Below are 12,462 nucleotides of genomic sequence, written 5' to 3'. Positions count from 1 at the left end.
CCGTAGATCTGGTCCTCCTCGGCATCCGACAAGCAACTGGACGGCTGTGGGGAGGAAAATGAGGCGGTGAGACGGGGAGGAAGATAAGAGGAGGGGAGAAAAGGTGGGGAAGAGTAGTGGGGAGAGATATATGGGTAGGAAAATAGTGGGGAGGAGAAGGTACTGAGAGGAAAAAAAAACTGTGGGGAGGAAAATGAGGCGGTGAGACGGGGAGGAAAAAAAGGGGAGAGGAAAAAAAGATGGGGAGGAGTAATGGGGAGAGATACATGGGGAGGAAAATAGTGGGGAGAAGGTACTGAGAGGAAAAACTGTGGGGAGGAAAACAGTGGCAAGGAAAAAGTGAGTAGGAAAATATACGCTGATAAAAGATTGGAAAGGAAAAAAGTGGAGGAAAATATATGCAGAGGAGAAAAGATTGGGGAGGAAAAAATAGTGCGAAGGAAAATATATGCAGAGGAGAACAGATTGGGAAGGAAAAATGTGGGGAGGAAAATATATGCAGAGAAAAGATTGGGGAGGAAATAAGTGGGAAGGAAAATATATGCAGAGGAGAAAAGATTGGAAAGGAAAAAGTGGGGAGGAAAATATATGCAGAGGAGAAAAGATTGGGGAGGAAAAAAGTGGGGAGGAAAATATATGCAGAGGAGAAAAGATTAGGGAGGAAAAAGAAAGGTGAGGAAAATCAATAGTGAGGAATAAATGTGCAGAGGAGAAAATATATGGGGGAAAAATGGTAAGCGGAAATGGCAAAGAGGAAAACATGAGGAAAATTAGCGGGGAGGAAAAATAGTTGGGTAGGAAAACCGTAGGGAGAGGGAAAAAAAGGCGGCGTAAAAAGGCGGGAGGAAAATAAATAAAGGGGAGGAAAAGATTCTGAAGAGGAAAAGGGAGGGGGAAAAAAGGGATAGAAAAATGAAGTTGGAAAAGTTTAAGAAAGAAAAGTAAATGAGAAAACGTAAAATAAAGAATAAGCCTCCAGTGAAATTAAAGGAAAATAAGAAAAGTTAAAAACAAAAGAGGAAAAAGAATTCGCAACACAATGGAAGGAGAATATAATGAGAGAATAGTGAAAGAGACAAAGTGCGTATCTCAGAGACTATGAGCTTGAGGGATAAGGAGAACAAGGTGTCTACCGCTTAATGGACTGGCTACAGTGATGCTGTGCATATTTCAGCAGGAAGGAAATGGTAGATATGTGACGAGCAGAGTCAATGAACAGTGGGATGACCAGGCAGGGGTGAATTGAACTGTACAAGAACGAGGAGCACAGTTTTTTAAGTACAACTAAAAGAGGCACCCCATGCAGCTGCATAAGCCTGATCTGAGGTTGAGGCCAGAGAGGGGCATGAAAAGGAGAAACATCATTGATGCACAATGGAAAATCTTTATAACAGGTATAAACCAAAAGGTGAAAAATGAGGAGGAGGGAAATGTGCTTAGAATGGAAAGGAAATGTGGGAAAGGTGGAAAAGTTCATAAGAAAGTTCCAGCCTTAGACAATAGATGGGGCAACAGAAAATCTAATAATAATAAAATAATATTGACAATAATATTAATAAAATGGAATAATAATATGTTTATCAAGTAAATGGAGCTGTTAACCTAAAAATGTACATTTTAGTGCACACACACACACACACACACACACACACACACACACACACACACACACACACACACACACACACACACACACACACACACACACACACACACACACACACACACACACACACACACACACACACACACACACACACACACACACACACACACACACACACACACACACACACACACACACACACACACACACACAGAGAGAGAGAGAGAGAGAGAGAGAGAGAGAGAGAGAGAGAGAGAGAGAGAGAGAGAGAGAGAGAGAGAGAGAGAGAGAGAGAGAGAGAGAGAGAGAGAGAGAGAGAGAGAGAGAGAGAGAGAGAGAGAGAGAGAGAGAGAGAGAGAGAGGCATATACAGGCATATCTACTTATAATACTTAAACCAGCTATTCCTCCCTAATATATTTTTTGGCATTGTTAATAATTAAATTGTGGCCTTACAGTGTGAGGGGTCCAGCTCCTCGCCAGACCAGGTGCCGTACGGAGGCGTTCTGGAGGCTGGTTCTGTAGCTGTTGACGCCACTATGCCCAGACACTTACAGTTACAGGTCCTCGCCAGACCAGGTGCCGTACGGAGGCGTTCTGGAGGCTGGTTCTGTAGCTGTTGACGCCACTATACCCAGACACTTACAGTTACAGGTCCTCGCCAGACCAGGTGCCGTACGGAGGCGTTCTGGAGGCTGGTTCTGTAGCTGTTGACGCCACTATGCCCAGACACACTCTGTCGCTTTTCACGTACGTTTATTTGTAAACACTAAACAATCGCATGAGTCACTAAAAGTCAAAAGCTTCTCAAAGGAAAAACAAACTTGGCACAGAGAGCAGCACACAGCAGCCCGCCAAAACGCGCGAAAGTAATGCCGCGGACTGTTTGGCGTCTTCGTTGTTTTGTCTCGGAAAATCTCAGGTGCGGAAGTCTGGACCCAAAATTTCGCCTGTCCGCTACACCTTTGCAAACTTTCCGCACCTGATCGTTTGGCGGTCCGCAGGTGCGGAGGTGCGGACCGAGGTGCGGAAGTGCCCAGGTATGGTTAGAGGGCTGTGAGGGTGCAGGAGGATCACTTGTTGACACGCTTAATAAACGTGCTGAGCACGCTGAGTCCAGCTGGGCTGAGGTGGCATTAAGGAGAGGCAAGACCGTCAACAAGAATCGCTTAGTTGTAAAAGCTTCTACACAGGAAAAGAAGGCAACAGACATGAAGGATGGAGTCTCCCAGGCATGGAATGGCATTCAAAGAACTGATTCAAGCCTCACTAATGGAGGTAACATTGTCATGAACTTTGATAATGAGAACACAAGGGCTGAGGCTGCTCAAAAACTGCTGGAGTCTGTTGAGCAAATTAGTACCAAGAGTGTTGGAAAGATGAACCCAAAGATGCAATGTGCATAAAGAGGAGACCAAGGAAGAGATATAGGAGACCATCTTAGACCGCAATGAGTTCTTACACACAATTGAGGGTGTTGAGGATAACACTGAGCTGATCTTTAGCAAGCCTGCGGCTGGCGGCACGAGGCGCTACATTTTGAGGTGTGACCCAACTGTGAGAGAGCTGAGTCACAAGACAAGCTAAAATTAGAATGGGGAATATACACAGTGAGAGACAGACACCATGCAATGATATGCTATCGTTGTCAGGGATACGGCCATCTTGAGGCCAACTGTACTGCCCAGACCAATGGAGACGCCCCAGATTGTTTCAAATGCGCTGGCAATCATAAATCCCAGGAGTGCGCCATGGCTGAGAAGAAATGCATAAGCTGTGTGAGGGACATGTTCCTCCAGTATCTCTCTTTGGTGCCGTTATCTGACCTAATCTGCGGGATCAGAGTGCAGGGTCTTCTTATCAGCACCGCCCGACGGTGTCGTGCGTGGCACAATAGCAGTGGCCCAGACACTCGCGGCGTGATATTTAGCACGACACCGCCTCATAGCCACCAGTGACCGACTCCAGCATAGCCGAGGCGCGCCCTCCTGAAGACCTGACAGACACCACCGCGGCGAGGGGCGCTGCGTCACCACCACCGCGGCCAGCAGGAGGTTGTCAGGCCACCACCACCACCACCACCACCGCGGCCAGCAGGAGGTTGTCAGGCCACCACCACCACCACCACCACCGCGGCCAGCAGGAGGTTGTCAGGCCACCACCACCACCACCACCACCACCGCGGCCAGCAGGAGGTTGTCAGGCCACCACCACCACCACCACCACCGCGGCCAGCAGGAGGTTGTCAGGCCACCACCACCACCACCGCGGCCAGCAGGAGGTTGTCAGGCCACCACCACCACCACCACCACCGCGGCCAGCAGGAGGTTGTCAGGCCACCACCACCACCACCACCACCGCGGCCAGCAGGAGGTTGTCAGGCCACCACCACCACCACCACTACCACCACCGCGGCCAGCAGGAGGTTGTCAGGCCACCACCACCACCACCACTACCACCAGCACCACCACCAGCAGCAACGGCATGGCGTCTGCAGGGAAGGGGCCGGTGAGTCATAACCTTGAAGGAATAAACAAATGTATTATTCCTCAGAACATTCCCGCACCAAAATCTCCTACCTTGCCTTTTTTTCTTACATAAAGGGAGTCAGCTCAATGGCAACATAACAAAGAGAACGAACAAGCCCGCCCTCTGCCAGGGCGAAAAAAGAACGAGAGGCGGTGACGTGGTAGGGGGGGACAGCCTGAGGGGGTGCCATCATAGCTGGGCGTTATCGCGATAACTTATCGCGATACTTTATCGCTGATAACAAAATCGGGTTATCGGCCATTCGCTACTTATTTAAATATATATCGGTATCTTCGTTACTTTTATAACCAAACTAGCGATAATCGCTACTTTTTCCCCCTCTCAGAAAAAAAACGTTGTCTCCTCCCTACACGTGCCCGGGCGCCCGGTGTTGTGTGAAAAAACTTCGGGTATGAAATATCTTCGGTGAAGAGATTTCTTACTTAGATCATCAACATTAAAACACTAGCTTATTTTGTTATGTTAGACTCAAAAATCAATATATCAAAGAGAAAAATCATTTAACTTTGCCCAAAAAATGATTATTCACTGCCTCAAATTTGATATTCCATATTCGTTTGTGAGCATCCCATGGTATTGAAGGCACCCGGTGTTGTGTTATTTGGTGTCCCATCGTCAAAAGCTGGCACTTTTGTTTACAAACACTGGTCTCTCGTGAACTGCACATGCTCAGACCAGTAAGCGTAGCCCTGTACAGTCTCGTAAAGCTTTTTAACACATTAAGAGTTGCTGGAAGGCTGAATCAGACATATAGTGTCGTTCTAGAAACAGCGAGGATGGCGGTACTGTATGTCTGATTCAGCCTTCCAGCAACTCTTAATTACGGTTAAAAAGCTTTGTGAGACTGTACAGGTCTACGCTTGCTGGTCTGAGCATGCGCAGTTCACGAGAGACCAGTGTTTGTAAACAAAAGCGCCAGCTTTTGACGGTGGGGACGCCAAATAACACAACACGGTTCAGGCATTTCTAGTATTACCGTCCATAGGTACGCGTCAACGTGTGGTTTTCAGGTTTTGTAAGTTTTCTAACATACAGATAATGAAAATTTAAATTCACCTATATTTTTTTTTATTTGAAATATCAATATAGTATCGTTTTCGCCTATCGGACTTATCGCTAGCTAGTATCGGAATTGTGGATTTATATCGGGTATCGGTTATCGGTTATCGCCTACATTTGTGTCTCCAGTTAACGAATATCGGTTATCACCCATAAAGTTTTCCATTATCAGTTATCGGTTATCGGGAATAAGGTTTTCTGTTATCGTGCCCAGCTAAGGGTGCGTGATACAGGCTCAAGTCTGATGGCTAAATTCAGTGACGTAGTAAAGGGGGGGACAGCCTGAGGGGGTGCCGTGATACAGGCTGATGGCTGAATTCAGTGACGTAGTAAGGGGGGGGACAGCCTGAGGGGGTGCCGTGATACAGGCGGATGGCTGAGTCGATGACGTAGTAAGGGGGACATGCCTGAAGGGGGTGTGACACAGGCTGATGGCTTAATTCAGTGACGTAGTAAGGGGGGGGACAGCCTGAGGGTGTGCCGTGATACAGGCTGATGGCTGAATTCAGTGACGTAGCTAAGGGAAGGTGTTGGGGTCAGCCTGAGTGAGTGACGGCGCCTTGTGACTGTACCAGATGAATTGCTTTACATATATATATATATATATATATATATATATATATATATATATATATATATATATATATATATATATATATATATATATATATATATATATATATATATATATATATATATATATATATATATATATATATATATATATATATATATATATATATATATATATATATATATATATATATATATATATATATATATATATATATATATATATATATATATATATATATATATATATATATATATATATATATATATATATATATATATATATATATATATATATATATATATATATATATATATATATATATATATATATATATATATATATATATATATATATATATATATATGTATAGGTTTCGGTGAAACCTTTGCTATTGCGCTGGACATATCAAAAGCTTTTGATAGGGTCTGGCACAAATCTTTCCTTTCCAAACTACCCTCCTACGGTTTCTATCCTTCTCTCTGTACCTTTATCTCCAGTTTCCTTTCTGACCGTTCTATTTCTGCCATGGTAGACGGTCACTGTTCTTCCCTTAAATCTATTAACAGTGGTGTCCCACAGGGTTCTGTCCTATCTCCCACTCTCTTTCTGTTGTTCAATGATGATCTTCTTTCCAAAACGAACTGTCCTATCCATTCCTACGCCAATGATTCCACTCTGCATTACTCAACTTCTTTTGATAGAAGACCCACCCTACAGGAACTTAACGACTCAAGGCTGGAGGCTGCAGAACGCTTAGCCTCAGACCTTACTATTATTTCCGATTGGGGCAAGAAGAACCTGGTGTCCTTCAACGCCTCAAAAACACAGTTTCTCCACCTATCCACTCGACACAATCTTCCAAACAACTATCCCCTATTCTTCGACAACACTCAGCTGTCACCTTCTTCAACACTAAACGTCCTTGGTCTATCCTTAACTCAAAATCTCAAAATCTCTTGCTAAATCAGCTTCCTCGAGGTTCGGCGTTCTGTTTCGTCTCCGACAGTTCTTCTCCCCGCACAGTTGCTGTCCATATACAGGGGCCTTGTCCGCCCTCGTATGGAGTATGCATCTCACGTGTGGGGGGGCTCCACTCACACAGCTCTTCTGGACAGAGTGGAGGCTAAGGCTCTTCGTCTCATCAGCTCTCCTCCTCCTACTGATAGCCTTCTACCTCTTAAACTCCGCCGCGATGTTGCCTCTCTTTCTATCTTCTATCGATATTTCCACGCTGACTGCTCTTCTGAACTTGCTAACTGCATGCCTCCCCTCCTCCCGCGGCCCCGCTGCACACGACTTTCTACTCATGCTCATCCCTACACTGTCCAAACCCCTTATGCAAGAGTTAACCAGCATCTTCACTCGTTCATCTCTCACGCTGGTAAACTCTGGAACAATCTTCCTTCATCTGTATTTCCTTCTGCCTACGACTTGAACTCTTTCAAAAGGAGGGTATCAGGACACCTCTCCTCCCGAAATTGACCTCTGATTTTGGACACTCCTTTAACCTCTGCTCGGGAGCAGTGAGTAGCGGGCCTTTTTTTATTATTTTCTTTGCGCCCTTGAGCTGTCTCCTTAGCTGTAAAAAAAAACAAAAACCTACACCCTTGTTTCCTAATTCTCCTATCATGACCCCTAGTCCTGTTTCCCTCCTCTAGTGTAAAGAAAGTATCCACATCTAAGTAATCGCAATCTGAAAACATTTTATATAGCTCTATCATATCCCCCCTTAGACATCTCCTCTCAAATGAAAACATATCTAGCTCTTTTACCCTCTCCCTATACTCCAGGCGCCTCATTGCTGCCATCATCCTAGTTGCTCTTCTCTGAACTGCTTCTAACAAAGTTACATCCTGTGGTGACCAAGCTTGTATACAATACTCTAAATGAGCTCTAACATATGCATTATATAAACTACCTCTTACCTCCTTGCTTTCATAACTATAACATTTCTATTTATAAACCCCAGGATCCTGTTTGCCCTATTTCTAGCTTGTAAACACTGCTTTGAGAATTTCATAGTCTTATCTGTCACTACACCTAAATCCTTTTCATTCTCAACTGCCTCTAACCAAACTCCTTCCATCTCATAGCTAAAATTCCTATTATATCTTTACCTATATGCATAACCTGACACTTCCGGGAGTTAGACTCCATCTGCCACCTATCTGCCCATCCTATCCAAGTCCCTTTGCATCCTATAATTGTCCTGAGCCCCTGTACTGTACTAGCTATCTTGGTATCATCTGCAAACTTTGGTGTTTTACTACTAATCCCTATATCTAAATCATTAATATATACTAGGAACAAAAGTGGCCCTAGCTGAGGTACCCCACTAACCACTTCCCTCCAGTCAGACTTGGCCCCATTTAATACTACTCTCTGTTTTCTACCCCTGAGCCATCCACTCCACTAGTACTGTACCCCTATCCCATGCAACCTCAGTTTATGCACTAGCCTCCTGTGTGGTACCTTATCAAAAGCTTTGTTATAGTAGGATATCAATGTATTATTATTATTTAATATCACCACGAATTAGGCATACAATTGTCAATGGAAAAACCCCACGACAGATAGATCACGCCACCTTATAGGAATGTCGTCCGTCAGTGTTTACCGTCTCAGTTTTGTATACTTAGCACTCCGATGGTGCGTGGAGGTCACCTTGACATACGTGACCAATTGTAACCATTATTTTCCAACCTGTAACTCGCCACTCCTTCACGAGAGTCCGACTGACACAACGACAGTCGCTCTCGCCCGTCGCTTCTGTACATAAAGGCTACGAATATAATTCGCCTTAAGGAAGCTGAAGTCTTAATCAACACCCTTTAAACGCCCCCCGACAAGCCCGTTACATTTGGTTGGCAGCGGTCACCCCGCGCCTGTGCCTTCGCTACCTCGTTCTCCTCCAAGCCACGAGAACTCACCAACAACTCCGGGGACAGGCGTACAAGGGAAGAAGGAGTCAACGCACCTGCCGTCCGCGGCAACGCACCAGCCGTCCGCGGCACCGCACCTGCCGTCCGCGGCAACGCACCAGCCGTCCGCGGCATCTCACAAGGCGCCCACCTACGTGCAACTCACAAGGCGCCAGCTACAAGCATCTCCCAAGTCGCCTCCTACGTGCAACTCAGTAGTAACAAATGTACGGAAGTGGGGGTTGCCTCAGCGGGGGGGACTGGAAGTGGGGGTTGGGGGGGTGAGCGGGGGGGTTACGGGAGTGGGGGTAATTTGCGGGGGGGACTGGAAGTGGGGTTGGGGGTGAGGAAGTGAGCAGGGGGACGGAGTGGGGGTTACGGAAGAGGGGTATCTAGACCCCCTACCCACAACTATTTTACCTTGTCACCCCCCCCCCCCCCAAAAAAAAAAAATTGTTTTCACTATTTCACATGTTCACCCTCTCCCCCTCGGGCTAGCGTACGGAAGCAGGGGGTGACGGAGGGAGTAGGTCGGTCAGCGAGGGAGGTGACGGAAGAAAGGGTGGTCAGCGAGGGGTGACGGAGTGGGGTAAGACGGTCAGAGGGCCGTCAGCGGGGGTGTCGGACGTGGGGGGCATGCACAAAGTGAGGGTAATTGCTATTGTTGTTGTTGTTGTTGTTCTTGTTGTATACACACACACACACACACACACACACACACACACATATTCTGTGCTATATAAGCATCATACTTTAATAATTACCATCATTAATAGAGTTTCCGCTATGACTGAGACATATTCAGAGAACCTTCTCGATATTTTCCAATATCCTGCGCGCATAATAGTTGCAGGATATAGCAACTCTGGAAAATCGGAACTTGTACAGCAGCTTATTCTGAAGTATCATGAAAAGTTCAAAAAAATTGTCATATGTGGCTTAACGTCTCATCCTCTTCAAAGAAATAAAGAAATAGGACCTAAAGTTATAGTGTCGTCTGAAATAATTGATCCAATTGCCAACGAGGATACGTTTGATCGGAGAGGGACATTGTATGTACTTGACGATATTTTCATTGATGCTGTAAGGAACAAAATTGTGGTTGATGCTTTTACTCGCGGACGGCACAACAATATTTCATGCATATTTATCACTCAAAATCTATATATGGGTGGAAAGCATGCAAGGAATATTAGCCTGAACTGTTCTCATTTCCTCTTGTTAAGACAGCGCGATTTATCTCAAATTCACACTCTGGGCAGACAAATATTCGGGAAAGAGAAGGCAAACCAGTTTGTAGATATATATAAATATGCTGTATATTCACGTCCTTATGGATATCTTCTTGTTGATTTGGGTATAAATACTCCTGAGTCCCTACAGTTTCGCTCAAACATTGTTGGAGAACCCCCAGGTGAACGCGTATTCCAATGGTGAACTCCAGGAAGAAGGAACTCTTACACACACTATACTCCCAACATAACGAACCCTATGGTTTAAGCTCTCAGGCGAAATTATGGAGAAAGCAAAAGTATAAATCCGGCAATAACACGTGATGACGTATTCAACTTTTTGAGAAGCAATAAAACATATACATTGCATAAGCTACAGACTAAAAAATTTCCCAAGGCAAAAGTTAATAGCCTCATAACCCAAAGTAATATTTGCTGAAGATTTAGCAGACGTGAGACATATAAGAAAGGAAAATAATAACATAGGCTACTTGTTAGTATGCATAGACGTGTTTTCTAGGTATATGCAAGTTGTCCCGTGTCGGAATAAAGACGCAAATACTATGCTCGTGGCCTTTAAACAAGTGGTGGAAAATAAAGATTCTGAAGGCTTACGAAGATTAAACACCGACTTGGGCACAGAATTCTGGAATCGAAAAGTAAGAAAATATTTATGTTCCCTTGGCATTAATCTATAAAGTTTGTACTCAAGTGAGATCAAAGCAGCCTTGGCAGAGCGGGCCATTCGTACACTTAAAGCACGCATCTACAAGTTCATCACGTCTCAAAATTCTTCAAGATATATTGATCAGCTGCAAAACATGGTCAGTGCCTACAACCGCTCGCCCCATTCTGGACTGAAGAACAAACAAACTCCATTGATATTCATAACTTAAAAAACCCATCTGCAATCAAACGGCAATTCCACGCAATGTATAAAAACCCGAAGCAACCAGCGTCTTCCATCACTTCTCGACTGGCAGTTGGGGAAATAGTTCGCCTTGTTGGAAGTGCTCGTTCCTCTGTATTCCATAAAGGATACACGCAGCAAAATACTCACGAGCTCTTTCGCATAAAATCAATTAAACACAAGAATCGCCCAAGAACTTATCTCTTAGAAGATTTGTCTGGAGAACCAATACAGGGGATATTCTACGCGCCAGAGCTCGTCTTAAGCGCTCTGCCTGAGACATACGATATTAAAATACTGCGTTCACGAAAAAATAAAGGAAAAGCAGTATTTTGTATCGTGGTTGGATACCCTGCTTCATTCAACAGCTGGATTGACGCTAATGATATTGTAGAAAATGCGTAAAAGACACCACTCCTCAGTGCACACAAAAACTTTGTCTTACTTTTGAAGAAATTAAAAGTAAAGATAGAAACCGTGCTATTAAGCAAGCAGCTCGAGAACAATTGAACTGTATATCTGAAATATTTTCCAATTTGTTAAAGAAGCACCTCACCCTCAATAGCAAAGTTATCAAGAAATTACGTAACTATCGGGAAGACATACGTGCCATAGCTAGAAAGAAAACTCCTCTCCATAAGAAAAGACTTATATTGACATCGAGACGGGCGGTAATATATTAGCTGCTATACTACCTATTGCCGCTTCCTTGATCGGAAAATTATTTGGATCATGCGCACGGATTCTCTTGTGCCGGAGTCTACCCCTGTGCGTGCTTTAACGGGGATGAAGCCTAAATGGGCCCACTCCACGAGTGCGGGGTCAACGGCCAATCGTGTTTCAACCCGCAGTCGACCCATCCTGATCATATGCCGGTCTCTGAACATGTGCCAGCAAGCAGCAGCGGTCCTGTCGTGTCCTCCCATGGTGCAAGACCAAGCACTCCTACAAGATTGAACCCGTCGTCTCGCTCTGTAAGAAAGAAAAGCTACAAAAAAAAGAAAATATCGCGATCTGGTGTATACAAAACCACAAAACTACCACCCGTGGAACTTAGAGTCACAGGGATTAGGGAGAACAAGATATCCTCCAATCCTGAAATAAGTAATTTAATACCTCTGTATGTTAAAAGTATCGACGTGCCATACGTCAATATGATGCTAGAACGAATAAAAGACAATCCCATCGTAAAATGGGATAGCCGAGGCAACCTATTGTCTTCTGTTCGATCCTCCAATATCCTGTACATGTTGAATTTACTCTCTAATGCAAGTCAAAAACCAACGATTGCTGACATTGCTGATATAAAACACATCATTGACGCCACGGGTGTATTACCTAGCGAAATAAAAAATACGCGCGACTTATACAGAGGGGGCGGCGACGTCATGGAGAGAGAAATGCCGGAGGCGAGGACGAACACGCTCGGACACGGTGGTGCCCCGAGCGGGCTTATAAGAGAGAGCAGATGGGACGATGGTTCGCTACTCGTCCCTCGCCATCAGCTGAAGCGGTACTATTCATCACTCACCAGTATACCAGAGGACACCATGTCGGACGCCTACGTGTTCAACTACAAAGACGGTTCTCCTGGCGATGACATCTACC

The 12,462-nt window shown here is 44.9% G+C and overlaps 1 protein-coding gene across 28 annotated transcripts in view; it reads left to right on the top strand.

The window, feature by feature from the left end:
- Nucleotides 1–2,739: 2,739 nt before the first annotated feature.
- Nucleotides 2,740–12,462, top strand: part of LOC126993259 (uncharacterized) — a 40,322-nt gene continuing 30,599 nt past the window's right edge. For 5 of the 28 annotated variants that reach the window (XR_007747570.1, XR_007747567.1, XR_007747565.1 and 2 more), the window contains exons 1-2: nucleotides 2,740–3,978; nucleotides 4,031–4,113. Coding sequence is in view for 22 of the 28 variants with exons in the window: in XM_050852194.1 (XP_050708151.1) it covers nucleotides 4,090–4,113 (24 nt within the window). In the remaining 6 variants the exon portion in view is untranslated. The remainder of the gene's footprint in view (nucleotides 3,979–4,030; nucleotides 4,114–12,462) is intronic. The other 23 variants (XM_050852194.1, XM_050852204.1, XM_050852200.1 and 20 more) reach the window with 23 other exon arrangements.

The sequence above is a fragment of the Eriocheir sinensis genome, unplaced genomic scaffold (assembly GCF_024679095.1).
Source record: "Eriocheir sinensis breed Jianghai 21 unplaced genomic scaffold, ASM2467909v1 Scaffold593, whole genome shotgun sequence".
Classification (NCBI taxonomy): Eukaryota; Metazoa; Arthropoda; class Malacostraca; order Decapoda; family Varunidae; genus Eriocheir; species Eriocheir sinensis.
Note: the sequence above shows the minus strand (reverse complement) of the source record. Positions and strands in the feature narration are given on the sequence as shown.